Raw genomic sequence first — 17,904 nt, 5'->3', positions numbered from 1 at the left:
CAAGTAGAGTCTTTTATCCAGTTACAGTGAAGGACAGCAGTAATCTTGTTCTGTGATAAAAGTGGTTCCACGTCATTTTATCCACCACAAAATGACTGGTGTGACATCAGTGAGCAGGCCAGTGGTTTTAGAGGACAACAGTTTTTTACGAGATCTGGCAGTGCTGAATGCTGTTGAGAATGAGTCTACCCTGGACGGGGGCTCATTATCTGTAGGAGTCAAGACACCTAGTCAGCAGATCAGAGAGTTGCAGAGCAGCAGGATGCAGGTGAGCTGACAAGGAATGGTAAAAATTCAGAGTTTAAAAGAAAAACCCTAAAAGAAAAAGTTGAATAATGAATATGAATTTAACTTATATAATAACAGTAATTCCAACTATTTATGCCTGTTGTCTGCATGTGAGAATGTGATACTTTTCTCCATTTGGTGATCAAACAAGTGGTTCATAGAACAAGACAGGAGAAGCACAAATAAAATTGTCTAAAAATCAGCTACACGTAGCTGGGAAGAAAATCAATATTTTGTGTCTAGTGAAACAGAAGCAATGAAGAATGGGAGGAAAAAGAAGGATGTATTCTTTTTCATGTTATTGAAAACTACCAGAAATGTGAGTATTAAAAATGAAAAGCAGAATGGAGAAATGTGAAGACAGACCAAAAGAAATCATTTCGCAAATGCAGATTATGAGAGCACTGTGGGATACAGCAGACCCATTAGGAATATGGGGAAAGAACTGGTGGCAGATCCAATGGATGTTTCTGGGAAGCTTAAGTATTTTTGTAATGTTAATATTTTATCGCTAACTGATTACAAACAGTTAGGATACTTTTAAAATTAATAAGATACCTTAAGATAGTCAAAGCAAATGTAAAGGAGAAAATACAGTCTGCATATATTAAATGCATGTAAGAGATATTTATAGATGAGGTGACTAAGAAAGACCTGCAAATCTGAAAATATTTACATGTACTGAATAAGGAGATAAACAGGCATGTCTTTGGAAAGACTGGAATATGTAGGAATAAACATGTTTTTTCAAAATGTAAGTCATGCTTAGCAAATGTGATTAATTTTTTCAAGGACCTGGCAATGAACTTCTGCGCTGAAGCATAAGCTATTTACCCTGCAAGAAATTTGTAATGTTGACAGTATGTTATAGGTAATAGAAAAATAGTTTTGTTCTGTAGCTGATAGAGAGTGATACGAATGGAAGGCTGTGTGAATTGAGCCTGGATCTGATCACCCATAGTTGGGCAAATAGAATTTGTAAAAATGCAATATAAAATTAGGTGCTTGTCATAGCAAAAGCAGAAAGACGTGGTTTAAAGGTGTGAAGTACAGCAGCACGCAAATTGAGCTGAATAAGATGGTATTCTTTGTATCCTGAAAAGCTTCTTACATAAACAAAAGCAATCTTAAAAAACAACAGTGCAGATGAACAGGTTTTGTTAGCCACTTTGTTGTTCTATGCCTTTCCTCAAGAGCCCTCCCTGGCATAATATCATATTAAACCTACAGTCATAAAGTTATGCCTAGTTACTCTTGTGAATGCTTTGATTATTGCTGTGTCATGCTGCCTGGAAGAGTCCGCAACTTTATATCCAAAAATGTGTTTACAATTTTCTCCTATTACTTAACCTCTTAATATATGTATTTTTACAAAAATATCTGTGAAAACTGTGATACGAGATACATATGCTTGACTTAAATTTTTTATGTTACTATTGTTATCTTCTGTTCAAGATGTATTTAACTTCAGTTGTTACAAACTCAGCAAACAGTTCTAGGCAATTTCGTTTTCTCATAAGTTTTAACATGTGCAGGATTTTTTTTATTATTTTTTTTTACAAGCATTGGTAAAAAACCTAAACTAAGAACTTTGTTCTTCTATTTATTTATTTATTTATTTATTTATTATGCAGGTACAGGGTTGTGGTATCCTATCCTCCTCAGAGTGAAGCAGAACTTGAACTTAAGGAAGGTGACATTGTTTTTGTACACAAAAAACGTGAGGATGGCTGGTTCAAAGGCACGCTGCAACGAAATGGAAAAACCGGCCTTTTTCCTGGCAGCTTTGTGGAAAATATTTGAGAAGATTCATTCCAAGAGCTTCAAATCATACTGTACTGTAAAATAGCACAAATATTCTACCAGAAAAAGCACAGTCATGAAACACTTTCAAATGACTGTAAGAACAAAATTATACATATTTCTACATTGTCTATAGCACAATTACACCAGCGAGCAAAGAAGGTGAAGGCATCTGCTGGTTTTATCACTTTGGATTCTTAAGTGTGATGTGTGCCTTGTACTGTCTGATTTATTACATAGAGGAACTTTTTTTTTTCCCCAAGTATGTTACATAAATGAACTATTGTTTACAAGGCTGTAACTAATTTATTCTTGTTTTTTTAAAAACTTGAATTTTGCGTAATAGCTACAATTCTTGTGATTATGATTTTAACAAATTATTAATTTATGAAAGAATAGCTAAGGGGAAGCTGGATTCTCTCCTTTTGAGCAAGCAATTATATCTGATAAAGAGCCTCCCACTTACCCTCTAGACATTCTTCCCCTGCTGTGTCTGACCAGTGGAGTAAGTCTCTGTTTTATGAGTTAATGTTGAGTGGTGGTGATGTGGCGTCAAATAGAATTTGCGAAGTGGGGAAAAAATGTGTATTTTGCTCTTAGGACAGAGGAAAAAAAAGTCAGTGGTGTTCTCGAGTCTAGTTCTACTTCTTCATAAATCACCCAGGTAGAGTAATGTTTCCAGGAGGTGAAGATGTAAGTGAACAACTGAATAAAATTCAGCCATCTTATGGTTAGGACCTTCTCAAGGTTAAGAAGGCAGAAATTTAGGAGTGCCAATAAGAAATTTCCTACACCTTCTGTTTATGTAAGAATTTGCCTGTTTGAACAAAGCTTAGCTTTGTATATATGGCCGGTTCTCTGGGCATTTACCTCTCAGGATCCAACACAATTGGAAGGAATGTTAAAGCCCAACACTTAGAACGGTGATAGCTTCAAAACACCTGTTTGACAAGTCTGAATATAAAAATAAAATTCTAAGCTGTACTTAATGTCTAAAAATGCCTAAGAAGTGTAATTTGCTGTGTTTTCTTCTCAAACTGATCTGCATGGCCAAGAGATGTTTAAAATGTCTGAGCAATAGTGGTGGTAAGTGATGCACTTGTGTTAAAGTAAAAGGCTGTATGAAACACTGTGAAAACTTTACTAACTTCTTAACCATTGCTACTTTGGTATGTTCTGACTTTCTTTGTCTTGCATGTCTTACTCAATTCTTGCAGTAATATAACTGTGCATGATCTACATTTTTCATTCAAATTTCCTGTTGTTGGGTTATTTTGCTCTGAAAGTTTCCCAAAAGCCACTTGACCAAAACTAGTGAGCAGCTTGCCTTCAACCAGAGGAGATGTCCAGTGTTTGAATCATTAATAAAATATCATAATGTCTTTGCAGCTGACAGATATAAAGAATGAGGCCTGCAGGAAAAGTGATGTTAGTCTTTCAGGGTTTTGCTAGAGATTTGACACTGGCAAACGCACTACTCAGCCAAGTTTGTTTTTGCTATTATTGTTTGATTATAGCAGTCTAATTGTGATTCTTGCAAGACACTGAGCACCATCGACTCCAGTTAAATCTGACGGAATTTGGCTGTTGCTCAGCACTTTACAAAGGGAAGCCAGTAGCGTGATTCCATATCACGCAATACACAGAAGTAGTGATGAACAAGTACACAGTGATGTATTAAATCCTTATCATTTTATTTTTTGAAGTTATACATTGAAAAATATCAAATATTGATGACAAGGATTTCTTGCAATATCAGGTAGTATCATAATGGTCTTAAAAATAAGAAAAAAATATATCTATAAATATATATAGTTGGAAATGACAGCTTTCCCAAATTAACTGTCCCTCTGAAACACTGTATAATTCAGCTTTTGTGTTTTTAAATATTTTTAAATAGTTTACTTGAATATTCATGTAATATATAAAGGTTTTGTGAAATGAATTTTAGTTAGAAAGAAGCTGATATCAGCTTTTGTCAGCATAAATTGGCACTAGTGTGTCATAATATTCTTATTTTGGAAGATTTAGTGCATTTTATATTAAAGACTACTAAAGGTTAATTTTTTTCTATCTCTATTCTCCATATTTTAAACTAAGTGACTAAGGTACCTCTATTAATAGAATTTCATGATGTAAAGTCAGTTAAAATCAGCTGTTAATCCAATAGTTCTGTTAGATGGAATACATTAAATGATTTTTTTAACACTAAATAAATGTTTGTAAAAAGGGCTTATTACATAGCAGTGCAACAATGACAGAATGCAGTTTATCATACCTTTCTTGTGATCTTTTGGGGGGTTTTTTTGGTTTTGGCTTGGGCTTCAGTGTAGAAACAGACAAACCCTGTGCATTTGCTTTGTGTAATTCCATTAAAAAAAGTTTTGTAAGATATTTTATATCTGTTTGAAGTCCAGTGAATGTTAAGTGTTTGATTTACTATGTTAAACTTTCAATCCCAATAAATATTTTCGTAGCAAACAGCTAAAGAAAAATGTGTATGCAAATATTAAACACAAATTAGTTGCAGAAAAATTGACAATAACATTACCAGAACTTAATTTCAGCATTTATAACAAGACATCTGTGCTAATAGAGAGAAAGTTTTCAGATTCCATCATGCTGGAAGTTCAGAATAATGGAATAAAATGCAAGAATTGTAGAGGCAGCTGATGGATCTGGCTGATCTTTTCCATTTCTGTATTTCTGCAAGTAACTTCAAAGGAAGAAGGTAACTTCCACCTCAATTTGATCATCAATCACTAGTTTTTTCTAGGTCTTGTCATCAGCATATAATTGGGCACATAAGAGTTATAAAGTGCTTTCCTAGAGAGAGAAGTGTGTAGTGTAGTGTATCTGCTGTGTGTATATTGAGAGATAGTCCCCAATGCTGGGAGTAAAGCATCTGCCCTAACTTTCACTGAGGGCAGAAGTGTTGGGTGGTAAGGGACTTCTTTGTCCTGACAAAGCTTGCTGTGCGCAGCACTCGGACAGTAACAGCCTGACTAGGAGATCTTGACCTGGATGTGGTTAACTATCCACTATATACATGGGCTGACTGGAAAATGAGGGGAAGTGGATTCTAAAAGTGTTCTCAAAACATTTAGACTCTCTTAATGGCCTAGATCCTGCTAGTAGTGGATGACACAGCATCTAGGCTGTAAAAAAAAAAAAGGGGGGGGGGGAGTTCTTAACTTTCCTCCTGGGAGGTAAGGGGGGGAAGAACTGTAGGAATAGATAAGATGGAAAACCAACTTTGTTTATCTCTTTCAGAATTGTGATCTGACATCATTGCATCCACAGTGCATCCATAGGAGAAGGGTATACACAAACATCATGGCTCAGCAGTGGAAGTAAGACTCTGTTTCTTTGGGTTGGGGTTTTTTTGGTATTATAATTATTGAGTAATACTAATATGTGTTTGGCTTGCAAAGGTGCTTGAAATCTTGTTCACCCTCACTTCCTTACCTCTGCCTTACAGCAGTAATACCAATTTTGATAGTTTTGCATAGGCTTAAAAATATGGCTTCTGAGCCTTCTGTCTTTTTTCGTAGAGCTGGCAAAATGTTTTAACGGGATTGTTCTTTCCAGTAGCTTTAAGCAAATGTGTTTAAAGGTGTATATTGACTTTAATGAAACACAGGAACCCACTTGTCTAGTTAACAAGTTTTTGTGTCTGACATTACTAAGACTCCTATGGTAGTCTTTCATATATCTGCACAATAAATAGCTATGTCACTGGTTTCTATAGGACATGTCAATTCAGCTATCTTCTTTGGATTTTTGCCATGTATCTGCAATATTTATACTTCCCAAATCACTCCTAAGTACTCTTTCCCTGCACTTTCTGTTACCTTAGTGGTAAACCTTACAGCAGATTTGAAGCTTGGCTTGAGTAAAAACAGTGTCATAATTCTTTTGACTCTTAAGCATTCATAAGCTGGCATAGTCAAAATATTTGTATATAGAAAAAAAGAGCTGAGAATGGTGATGGTGGAAGGCAAGAGCATGGACCTTATGTGTGGGGAAGGAATGGGAAAGAGAAAGGAGTTGGAAGGCCTAGAGCTCATCTAGCATACTTTATGATTTTAGTCTGTTACCAGCATCCAGCTGTATGAATGGACTTCAGAGGAACTTGGATGACTGAGATTGCGGCTCTCAACATCTTTGTCTAGTCTCTTGAGCTTGTATTTGATCACTGCATGTGCCCAGAAATACTGCCGTCATGGCAGACCTGAGTCGCATGGTTGTTCTCATGTCAATCACGTTTGAAATGTGCGGCATCTGTATGCCTGAATTACATTAAAGGCTTGATATTGTAACTGTGCTTTAAGAATACATATCACACTCAGAATACTGAGTTCAGTACAAAACACAACAGCAGTTACAGGTTTCTATTAATACACAGAAAGTGAACACCTCCCTTGTTTAACCTGTGTAGTACACTGATGTTAGAGTGCTTTCTTGGGAAATGGTATGGATGCACTGTTCCTGCAGAATGTTGTTAAAATCCCTCTTTCCAGGAGAGAGACTTGTTGAGACCCTTGAAGCCAGTAGCTGCTCTTGAAAACCTGAGTTCTCACCCTTTTTGACCCTCAGTTTCCTCATTTGCCAAGCTGACAATTTGTCTTCTTGTGAGGCATGTGATGTAAAACCTGCTTGGAAAGTAAATGCTCACTGGTTTTAGTAAGGTTCTGATGGACTAGACCTGCCTCCAAATAGAACGGACAAATGGAACATCTAAGTCCTTTTCCTAATTTCCCTTAGAGCAGCATAAAAGAAACTGATTTCTCTGGGTAAGAGACTGAGCCAATCCATTTGAACAGTTGAAGAGCATTTTCATCAGAATCAACTTGATCAGAATTGAGGAACTAAACAAAATTTAATTCCCTAGATCCAATCCGCAATGTGCAAAAGCCATTCAAAATGTAACACAATGAGCGCTTCCTGCATGCCTATCAAATCATGGCAGTTCTACAGAATGTAATGTTAGTAGATGTCAAAAATGACTTATTCTTCCTTCCTTCTACTGTTCTCTTTTCTGTCAGCTTTATTTTGCTCAAAATGGAAGTGACAAATCAGTTAATTTCTCCACTGATCCTCCTCAATGGACTAAAGACAATTTAAGCACAGTAATGCTAGCCCCAGATTTCAATTATTCAGTTGCAACTAGCTTGCAAAAATTGCTCTTAGCACATACATTTAAATGAATACTACTTAGCTACACTCTGCCAATCCTAGTGCCAGTATTACGGTTCTGTTAATACAGCATGCAGTACCCAAAGGCCTTCTGATATTTGCATCTAATAGTCACTTAGAACAAAACCACTTCACAAGATGTGTCCAAACACTAGCTACGTTTTAACTTCAGTGTGGTGGGAACAGCCTGCACAACAGGAAAAGAGCAGAAAGAAAAAATACGCTGTCAGTAAAAAAGGGAGAAAGAAAAATATCAGGGCCTTTTAACTTCTGTACAGGTGCTCTGTTCCTGATATTCTAGATAAAATCCCTTTCCACAAAACAAATGGACTTTGACTCCCCCACCTTCCCCAAAAGGCAGGCAATAACAGCCTTTAAAAATCCAGATTCTTTGGCATCGGAACACATGGTTGGACTCTCAATTACTGCAAATCAGTGCTACTTCACTGATTTCATTAAACTTTGTTGGCATACACTGAATATGCCCCCTACTGTTAAATAGTGAAAGAAAATATTCCATCTACCCTACAGGAATGAATATATCTGAAAGAAACTGAGCTGATAGATTCTCATACTTGGAAAATACAGAGCTATTAGGGCTGTGTCATCCTTTTCTCAAAAAATGTTAGTCCCAGTAGTATGGATAAGGCACTAGATCAAAGATGATGCAATTTAGCAGCACCGTAATGCATGGGAGACTTGATCACTTTTCAGTCAAACCTATACATTTTCAGATCCACAATTGCAGAGCAGGGTTTGGTTTGCTAACAGCTGCTAACCCCCAAATCTCTTGTGGTTAGTTGCTGCAGTATTTTCTCATGGTATATCTGTGCATGTTTGGGAGAGAAGATGAGTCAGCAGCTGAATGACTTTAAAGTGGTGATTGACTTTGTTCTCCACAACAAGGGACGTGCCCTAGGTCAAATTTCTTATTTCAGCTGGCTGACCATCTCAACTGAAGAAATCTAGCTCTAAAACGTTTGTATCGAAACAAAAGTTGGAAGAATTTTTCTCTTTCCTCTTTGGTAGGCAATCTCTGTGTGTCTTTTGAATACACAGGGAGCAGGAAAGTCTGCTGATTTTTTTGCTCCTTGTCAAAGGTTTAGCCCATGCCTCTGTCCAGCTTCTAAATTTCTAGTACATGACTATTTTTTTCCTGCATGTCACAGAAATTCTTTGCATTCAGTAATTTATGATATGTGATATATGATATAGATTTCTTTCAAGGATGAAATTTACTAAGGTATTTTCAATAAAATAATACTGGGCTTTTTGAAGACCAACCCTTTTTGTGGAAGAACACATGCAAAGGGATAAATATTTTAAAGCTATAACAAAAAGGGCAATTACGCTGCCTAGGTATTCAGTACCCTTGACAGTTTGCACCTGAGGCATGTTTCTAAATACTGAATTGGTGATTTCAGCCAAAGACATCCAGATCATAATTCTCAGCTGGAGAGCTGGAGTGCTTCTGTTGAGAATGTCTCCAGTAAATAGGAACAGGAGAGCAAGAATGATGAGAACTTTGAGTTGCTAGATCACTGCCTGGATCTGGACCAACTATTATCGGTCCCATTGTGCATGCCATGACTGTATTCCTATTTGGAGGCCAGCTGTGTTCTTGAAAATGTTGCAAAATACTTAAAATTTGATCCTGTCCAAACCTGGACTACTCCTTGATGAAGATATTCAGGTTAACCTGGTATCAAAAGCTGACAAGATTTGGCCAACGCTGCCAAACACAGTAGTACTCTTGCAATTTACTTTCTTTGATTTGATAATGTTAGTGGGCATTCAGCTGATCCAAAGAAGTGTTAAATACTGAAATATAACATTCAGTGCATATAATTTCTCAACTGTTCTTCACCACACAGGATCAGCCAGGCCAGAAGATCAGTTTCTAAGTCTGGGAAACTTGCTGCAGTTCTGTTAGTAAGGATTGACATGTCAGCAGTGAATGTGCCAGTGGGGAACAGGTGGGAGGAAAAAGAGCCCTGTAATTAAAAAGAGATCAATGAAACATTGTCTGGTACAACCACAATTGTGTCTTTTTTTTCTTTTTTTGATGCTAAGCTATCCCTTTGTAAATGAGGATGCTAATACTCCTCTCCCACAATAAGGCAGTGTGGCTCACTGCTGGATGTGATGAAGTGCTTGGATGTCTGGGAGATGAAGACCACAAAAGAACTTAGCTCATTCCTTGCCTATGAAGCCGCCTCTTTTCAGCCAGGCCTCTGTGGTAACAGCTGCATTGCCAAAGCCCCCAAGTGTAGATGCAGTCTAAGGCAGATGGCAGGAATTGCTGCTGGAGCTACACAACATCCTCAGACAGCTGAGCCAAGCTGTGAAAGCTGTCTATGGTCACAGCAACTGCAGCTCTTCAGAGGTTTTGCCTGTAGAAAAAAGAAAAAAGGATCAGTAGGGTGTGCTTGTCTTTGCACTAAAATATGGTTATGCTGGCAAATCTTTCTTGTGTGGACTTAGCCTAAGTGTGTTACAAGATGACATGGGAACAAGATGACGTGGGAATTTTTCCATCTGCTCTCTTAATACTTCCACTGATCTGTGCAACAGATCCATTTTTGACTGTGAAGTTTCATGCTCTTGCAGCTGACAATAATAGAAAGCACTGGCACAGGAACAGTATAATCGCGCTGCAGCCCTGCTTTGACTGAGTAATGCCTAAATCCACCAATACAAAAGTTATCTTCTGTCAAGTACGAGGTGGAGGGAACATGGGGGGTAGAGCAAACCTGTATTTTTGTACAGCACTGTTTGTGCCTTATCAACAGATAATGATGGCAGAGGTTGGATCACTTTGTAGTCGTTTGTGTGTGTTACAGATCTATCTGCAAGTATTTCAGCTTTTTCTCAAGTAATTTTTCATGGGGGAGTACTAAATCTGGTCAACTAAAGCTGCCCATGTGTTGTAAAAGACACAGATATAAAGCCCACTGTCTGACAGCTAAAAGCACTATTGACATTTACTTTCATATATAACTTTCATATATAACTTTCAGTTATATTGAGTAACACAACTGAATGTTTTTGGAAGAGATGTTTAATGCTGATAATAGTGAATCCAAATAGAAAAGAGGTCCCTAAGGCATGAATGTAATATAAGTTTAAATTACTTTTTTATAGCTAGAGCTAGTATGGCTGGTGACTAATTGGAATGAAGCCTGATGTTATGCCCTACCACCTCTTTCTCTCTTTCTCACATGCATCACTTAACCATAGTTAGGCCATGATTTCATAAGGAATTGAGTGCATTTGGGCTCTTACTAAGCAATAAATAAATAAATAAATAAATTGTTAAGAACTTTAAAGAACAGGAATGGATTTATATGTTAACTTAAAAGTTAAGCATGTGATGAGGTGTTTTGCTGAATCATAACTTTTTTTTCCCTCTGGATCACCCTGTAAATAACGTGGCATGAAGCAGCTAGTTCTAGCAAAAACCGTAAGAACTGTATGTTCAAGTTGAAGGTATTTATCCTTTTATAACTCAGCAAAAAGAAATTAAATTGATATTTCAAACCTGAAACTGATTCTTTGGGTGCTTTAACATGTAGATATGAGGGGGAAGTCCACCACTTCAAAGAGTTCAAGGAATGTTTTCTGTTTTCCAGCTTTAGATTTAATGGTTGTGGTTCACTGAATTGGCCTAAAATCCTGCCTCTCCCTCCCTCTCTCCCTCCCCCCGTGTATTAGTCACCATGGTTGTGATTTGGTATAGTCCTTTGGTGTATGTGCTAAAGCTCTGCTAACTTCAGCACGAGTTTCAGGTGCTTGTGAGTTTTGCTGAATCAGGGACTTAAATTATGCCTTGGACCATGCTTAAGCAAATAATCCCAGAGACTTCACCAATAGGATATTTAAACAGTCTGCTGACACAGACACTGGGAGTAGTGCCTGTCTCCACTGAAAGCAAGTTCAGAGCAAGTAGTGTAATCAGGCAGCTCAGCACATGGATCAAGACTAGTTCCAGGAAATCCTGGCAATGCTGACAATAAATTCGATCAGCTTATGCACAGCCAAGGTTAATCAGGTAGAGTCTTGTGTCATCAACCCTGGAAAACTGCTGAAGTCTGTAGCGAGAAATTTATAGAGGCAGAAGTTAGAAATTAAGAAAGCAAATGTTTTCCCTTTGAGGAAAGGAAATAAAATGCTAGCTATAAGCTACACATTAAAATGGAGATCTGCTAAAGTGTGACCATGGACTCCCAGGGTGAAAAGCAAGGACAATCTTTCACGTTTAACGGAAGAGTAGACAGCAACTGGTTGCTGACCAGACATTTGTGGTATAGATGCCTAGGTTTGTTTTTGGTGGCAGGAGGAGAACATCTGTGGTGCCTGGGAGAACTACTCACCCAAGCTGTGAAGGAAAAGTATGTTGAACAAAAGTGTGCTGATAATTTGAACAATGAACATGCAAAAGCGGGAGGTGGGGGAGGAAGGCTCTTTTCCAAAACAGATGTGAGAAGCTCTTTATTTAAGGGTAACCAAAATATGGTTTATTCCATAGCAGCTTTTATCATCTGGGTCTTGGACACAATTTAGGACTTGCCATATTAAACAAGTCCAAAGGATTGGAGGGTGTGGTGTTAGTGCTTATGCTTTTCTTTCTGCCTTCTTTGTCTTCTTTAAAAAGGAGAGCGTTGGCTTTGGGGAAGGGAAGGAGTGAAATACTCAGTTCCCTTGCCTTATAGGCAAACTAGATGGGGGCCACAGAAGGAGGAAGATCCATGGAAGAATGGGAAGTATATCAGCACTATTGTAAGGGAGAGCACTAATTCTGGAGTAGGTACTGGTACCAGTGCTAGCTATCAGCTGCAAGAAGGACTGGAAACAATCTGACAAAATTACTGTCTCTAGAAATTGAATGGCCGCATCCTCTGTTGACTGAAAGGTTTACGGTGATGGGATGTGCTAAAGAGTGAAAATTAAGGAAAGTGTCTAACTTGTGTTAGCTAATGTCTGTGAAAAAGACTTATTTCTCAAATGATGCTGTAAAAAAAAGTTAGAACCTGTATAATTTCCAAGTCTTATCTTCCAAAGAAAGATACATGGATGAAACCATATGCTATTATTATGTGTGTGGCCGTAGTTGCCTTAGTTCAACATTTATGTGTTAAGGTAGGTGTTCTTTTGAAAGAACTGAACATGCTGTAGCAGAATACATGGATTTTAAAGCAAACAGAACTATAGAATGGATCTGTAATTCAGGTTGATGATATCTTTGTTTTACCTAGAAACTATTCTATCAAGTTGTGCATGCTTTGTGTAGTGCATGTGTATGTTATAAATAAAACCACAAAATTCTTTCTTATGAAACAATTATGTTTAAAGACATGAGGGATACAAACAGTGATGTTGTTATAAGAGAGTTTCCATCAGCTGGTGGAACTAGGCTTTGTGTTTTGCATTTTTCAGTTGCACATGAGTGAGTCTCCAGAGCATGGAGGTACGTGGAATGCTGATACCATTAGGGAGAATACTCTACTGCTGTCTATTTTTTACTTTTGACAGAAGAAATGAACTAGTAATTTACTTGCCAGGCTGATAAAATACGCAGAAATGGTTAGTATTAGCAACAGCTGTGATTTCTCAGCTTGTCTAAAGATCTTCAGATTCATGTTGCTCTTTGGATTATCACCAGTGGTATAGGTGCTACATCCTGTTCTTTATAGCATATCCATTTTATCATCAAATGAATCTCCGCATGGCTGCCCTGCACATGGCAAGTCATGTTCATTAGGAACTGCTACCCAGCAATGACTTGTGTCCAGTTCACATAAATGTGCCAGCACAGACAGTGCACACTAATCCGATATACATGGGTTTTTTCATCCCTCAGGGAGCAGCAGTCTGCCTTATCAGAAACAGAATGACCCTCTTGTCAGCATAACAGATTAACTCATAAGAATCTTGTTTTGGAACCTCCTGCTGGCTTGTAAAGTTCCAGATGTCAAAATACAAGAGCATGGTGGCAATTATATTTGTTTACAATCTTCCTTCCCCCTCCCCTTTATTGACTGACTTGTCTTCGTAATCATAATTGCTGAGTGCTGCAGGTACAAAAGTCTTTGAGCAAAAGACTTCCTTTCACAGCCAAATAACTGAGTTCAGTGCCTTATTTATTTCCCAGTGCATCTTTTTCCCTCACCTCCTTAACAAAGCAGGGAATGTAGATTAGTTAAAGCTAAGAAGGTGTTGTGACTGGATGTAGCATCACGGCTAAAATGGGCTATAAAACATTATGCGGAGTTCTGCTGCTAAAAATAGCTATGCATTGAGTTGAGGAAGATGCAAAGAGGCTGGATAAGGTCAGTCAGCAAAGCAACCTGGTTCTTACAAAGGAGAAAATGTACCCGTTGATGGCCCATGTGGTATGAGGAGTTGGAGCCCTGCTGTGTACTGGATGAGGCCTTCCTGTTCTTTACTTTTCAGTCTGTTTGCTTAACTTGTTGTTGTCCTCTCCTTTATTCTCTGAACTATTTCCTGCAGGATTGCAGCTTGTTCTTTTCTCTTGCATCATTGCATCGGGCAATGTACCAATATGTTGCAAGTAGAATTGTTTGACATGTATTTATCAGATCATTTATTTTTAATATTTAGCAACTTTTGAATCTAAATACACATTATTACAAAACACCTTTGTTTTTGTTAAGTATTTGCTTTCTCTAGCAAATGGAAGCCTAACAGTGTTTTAGTAAATATGAAACGTGTTATTTGAAAAATTGAAATTATTAAAATTATTGAAAATTATCAAACCTGGAGGTTTTTGTTTGTTTGAAGTGCTCTTCTTTTGGAAACTTCTCTGACCTTCCAAACTAATTTTTTCCAAGTTTCCCATGAAGAAGTAATAGACCAACTCTCCTAATAAACCCCTTTGGAAAGGTATTGTCTTTTAAGGCCCGTATCTGGTAATTCATTTTTTTTCAGGTGCAGGGCTCTTTCTACTGCAGGGCCTAAAAGTGCTTCCACAGGAAAAAAAAAAACAACAGCTGTACAATAACAGACCTTTCCCAAAGGTTGTGCCAGCGAGGGGAATTGACAACCATTAACCACAGTTAAAGATGGACAACTGACATTCGGAGGGAAAAACAGACCGAGTGACTTGGCAAGTCTTAAAGGAAATTTGTAGTGTACCTTCTGAATCTCAGTTCGTAAGAACATCCTTTCCCTTAGAAACCTAAAAATTCTACTGCTTTAGCATCCCGTTCCCCAGCTACTTGTTTTTCCTTCTTCATGTCACTTGGAAAATAAATTTGGACAGTAAACTCCTGGGAATAGGAGCTGTCATTTGTCTTTGTTCTCCAAAATGCCTGGCATGTTCTCAGTTGTGGGAAACTAAATTATAAACAAAATATCACCACTTCCTTTTTTTCTTTTTGTTTGTATAATTCATAAATAGACTTTATTTAACAAAAAAGGGGGGGGGAAGCATCATGAGATGTTATCTTCCTTAAACATTCATATTTCAGTGAATTTAATGAGCGTTTGGGAGCCAGATGGCATACCATATTTTTCAAAAGATTTTAAGGCACATGACAGACAATTCACTCATGTTGACAAGAGCGCTTCACTGAGGTGTCTGCAAAGCAAATGTGTTGCTTGTTACTATTAGAGCAGAATAATTGTTTATGAAAGGCATCCTCAAATTGAACAATGATTTGATGAAGAAAACAGGAATGAGTTCTGCTACATAAACACTGAACACTCTGCAGAAAGAGCAGAAATGTTACCCACTTGTATAGGTTACCTAAAATAATTATGATTTGAGTGGAAGTGCATGATGCAGTGTTGTGTTACTCAATGATAGTCGCTTAAATCCAGATTCATGCAATTTTGTTTGAAAATCCTCAGTCTGTGGGTAATATTATGGAAAAAGCTATGGTTACAGATAATTAAGATGCCTGGGAACATCTTAACTTCACCAGAACAATGCAGACTTCTACTGGGAAAACCCACAGAAAGGATTTTACACTGGCCCATGTGAAATGATTGGTAGCTTCAGCGTATTTCCTAGCTGGCAGGCATTGTCCAACTTGTTGATACACATACTTATATACACAGACACTCGCAGGGGTGCTGACTGACAATATCAACAAACTTGCTTAAACCAAAAGAGGAGGGAGAAACAAGCAAGGAACATAGACCGTTCAACTGTCTTATTGCTTAAAATAGCCAGGATTGGCAAAAAAGTAAAGGTGTATGGGAAATTTTGTGGTCACTTCTTGTCCAGGTCTGTTCTATGATTAAATAAAATGTCAGACTCTACAACTGCCCGGTTAGCACAAATGCTAAAATTTGCAGAGGGAGAAAAGACAGAAAAGCAAAACCACTGAAAAATAAATTTAGTGCAACTCTTTGGTTAAATTAATCTGGAGGATCAAACCTTATATCAATTTTGGTTATTAAGCGTCCTAAAGGTAATTAGAAACTGGATGATGGCTAAGAGATTAAGGAATTACTCCCAAATTACTCAGTTCAATAAAAGTAACAAGCTTATTGCCTCATATCAAATACTTGCATGAACGCACCCTTTTCAGGGGATCTGCCAGAACAATCAAATACTTGCACGCAGTGTAGGATGCCAGCCTTCTGCTACCCACTGTTACAACATTGATTTATAGAAACTGATTCATGTTCTTTCCCTTATCAGTCAGCAGCATACAGTGTTCACATGTAAAGATGCTCAAGTTAAGTTCTGCAGAAAAATACTACATAAGGAAGAAGGCAATTGTACTAATTAGCTCTGTTGCAAGCAAGACAGCATAAAATATGTATAAAAATAGATATCACAGGGACTCGTGGTGCAAAACAGCCTAAAAACCCACGGATGCATAAAACAAGAACTTGGGAAGAACTTAAGAAATTTGGTAGGTTTTTCCTTCAGGATGCTTGCTGCAGAAAGGCAACAAACATGGTTGGGCCAAGAACTTTTTTGGCCAAGACCGATGGTGCCATGTTTTCTTTAGTTGTGTGGCTTTTTCAAGCTATCATGTATTAGAAGTCTGGGCACAGGAATGTTAAAGACCTGTGATAGCTTCAGTCTATTTTGCTATTGTGTGTGTGTGTGTGTGTGTGTGTGTGTATATACACACATCCAGGTCAAGCAATGGTAAATGAGATTTGTGTCTGCTGAAAGAGGTTGGAGGGGGAGAGAGTGATTTCTGTTACCAAAAATAAAGAACAGGATGTGAAGAAATTGGATGAAGAGAAGTTGAACTCTGACAGAAAGGGGGGCTTGTCTGCAGAAGCCTGGGGATAACCTACCACTGTAATATGCAGAATACAGTATATTTTGTTTGTTCAGTATACAAATGATGTAAAGCCTTTTAGAGAAGATTTAGGTAGGTGAGGATAAAAACAAAAAGTGCATTTACAGTATAAACATGAACTGATATCTATGCCTGTGCTGGAAAAAAAAACTCAAATCGGGCTTCTGTAGCACCTGTATCAGCCTGCATTACATGATTTTGAATCAGTAGGGCTGTTAATTGCTTTGGCATTTTCATAGCCAATGTAATCATAGTGTGGTAAAATATGCACCTTATATGTTGATCTTCTAAATTGATTCATTTTTCCCCTCTGTTGTGAATATTTAATTGTCTTTTTTATCAAATGAATAAATGCAAATATATATGATTCATAACAAAATCTTCTGTAATGTAGGGACAATAGCTTTTGCCCTCCTAGTTTTCTGTAAGCCACACTTAACTGTATGTGGTGGGATTGAAGTGGTTAACAGACCTCTTTTGGTCTAGAAAAATGTATTTGACTTCTAGTAGAATCCTGTAATAAATTGTACTCTTGAAAATCAGAATAGGTATCTCTGAGGAATGATTAAATATTAAAACTGTTGAAATAAAGTATGTATCTTATATAATCAGCCATTACTTGATCTGACAGTCTAGAGCAAGCAGTAGTTAACGTATCAAGAATGCTAATTGTTTCTGATAATTTCTGAAGAAAAATATTAAATGTGGTAGATAAATTGAAAAGTGGTGCAAGCAATCATCTAAATATCACTTCCCATCTTTAATAACCTACTTCATATCTCATTAAGCCGGTTGATTGGGTATTGTTATGATTTACTAATTCAATGTTCAGTCATTGGAGGGAAATACAACATTAAGGGCTTCTGTCTCCCATAAGGAGATGAAGTCTGCTGCTGCTCAGTTAAATACGTGAGCAGGATGAAATGACAAGCAAGTATTTTTATTAGAAGATGAGATATGAGACTAGATTTATTACGGACAATCTGACAGAGAAAACTGAATGCTGGGAATTGAGTTCCTTGAAAACTCTCCAAATATTACTGTATGTGTTTCAGGTTGCAAAATGGGTAACAGCTGTAAAGAATATTGTCTTTGGCATCTCCTATAATACTGGTGAAGATAAAGGAGGTGGGCGATCTATGAGATATGAGTGATTGTCACTATCACAGTTGCAGTTTATTATGGGCTGCATGTGACACTTATTGCTGGCAAATCATCAACTGAAATTTTGGCAGTGTTTAGTCCTTATGTTTAGGTTCATAGCTATTTACAGTTACGGGGGAATGACTGCACAGTCATAGGCTTCCTGCTTTCTGTCAGTACG

The 17,904-nt window shown here is 37.5% G+C and overlaps 1 protein-coding gene across 2 annotated transcripts in view; it reads left to right on the top strand.

Annotated features, from left to right (window-relative positions):
• SH3RF1 (SH3 domain containing ring finger 1) overlaps positions 1-4,586 on the top strand; it is a 95,686-nt gene extending 91,100 nt beyond the window's left edge. For both annotated transcript variants that reach the window (XM_067297895.1, XM_067297894.1), the window contains exon 12: positions 1,923-4,586. In XM_067297895.1, the coding sequence (XP_067153996.1) occupies positions 1,923-2,091 (169 nt within the window). In that variant the 3' untranslated portion in view covers positions 2,092-4,586. The remainder of the gene's footprint in view (positions 1-1,922) is intronic.
• Positions 4,587-17,904: the final 13,318 nt, after the last annotated feature.

This window comes from Apteryx mantelli, chromosome 5 (assembly GCF_036417845.1).
Source record: "Apteryx mantelli isolate bAptMan1 chromosome 5, bAptMan1.hap1, whole genome shotgun sequence".
Taxonomy (NCBI): Eukaryota; Metazoa; Chordata; class Aves; order Apterygiformes; family Apterygidae; genus Apteryx; species Apteryx mantelli.
Note: the sequence above shows the minus strand (reverse complement) of the source record. Positions and strands in the feature narration are given on the sequence as shown.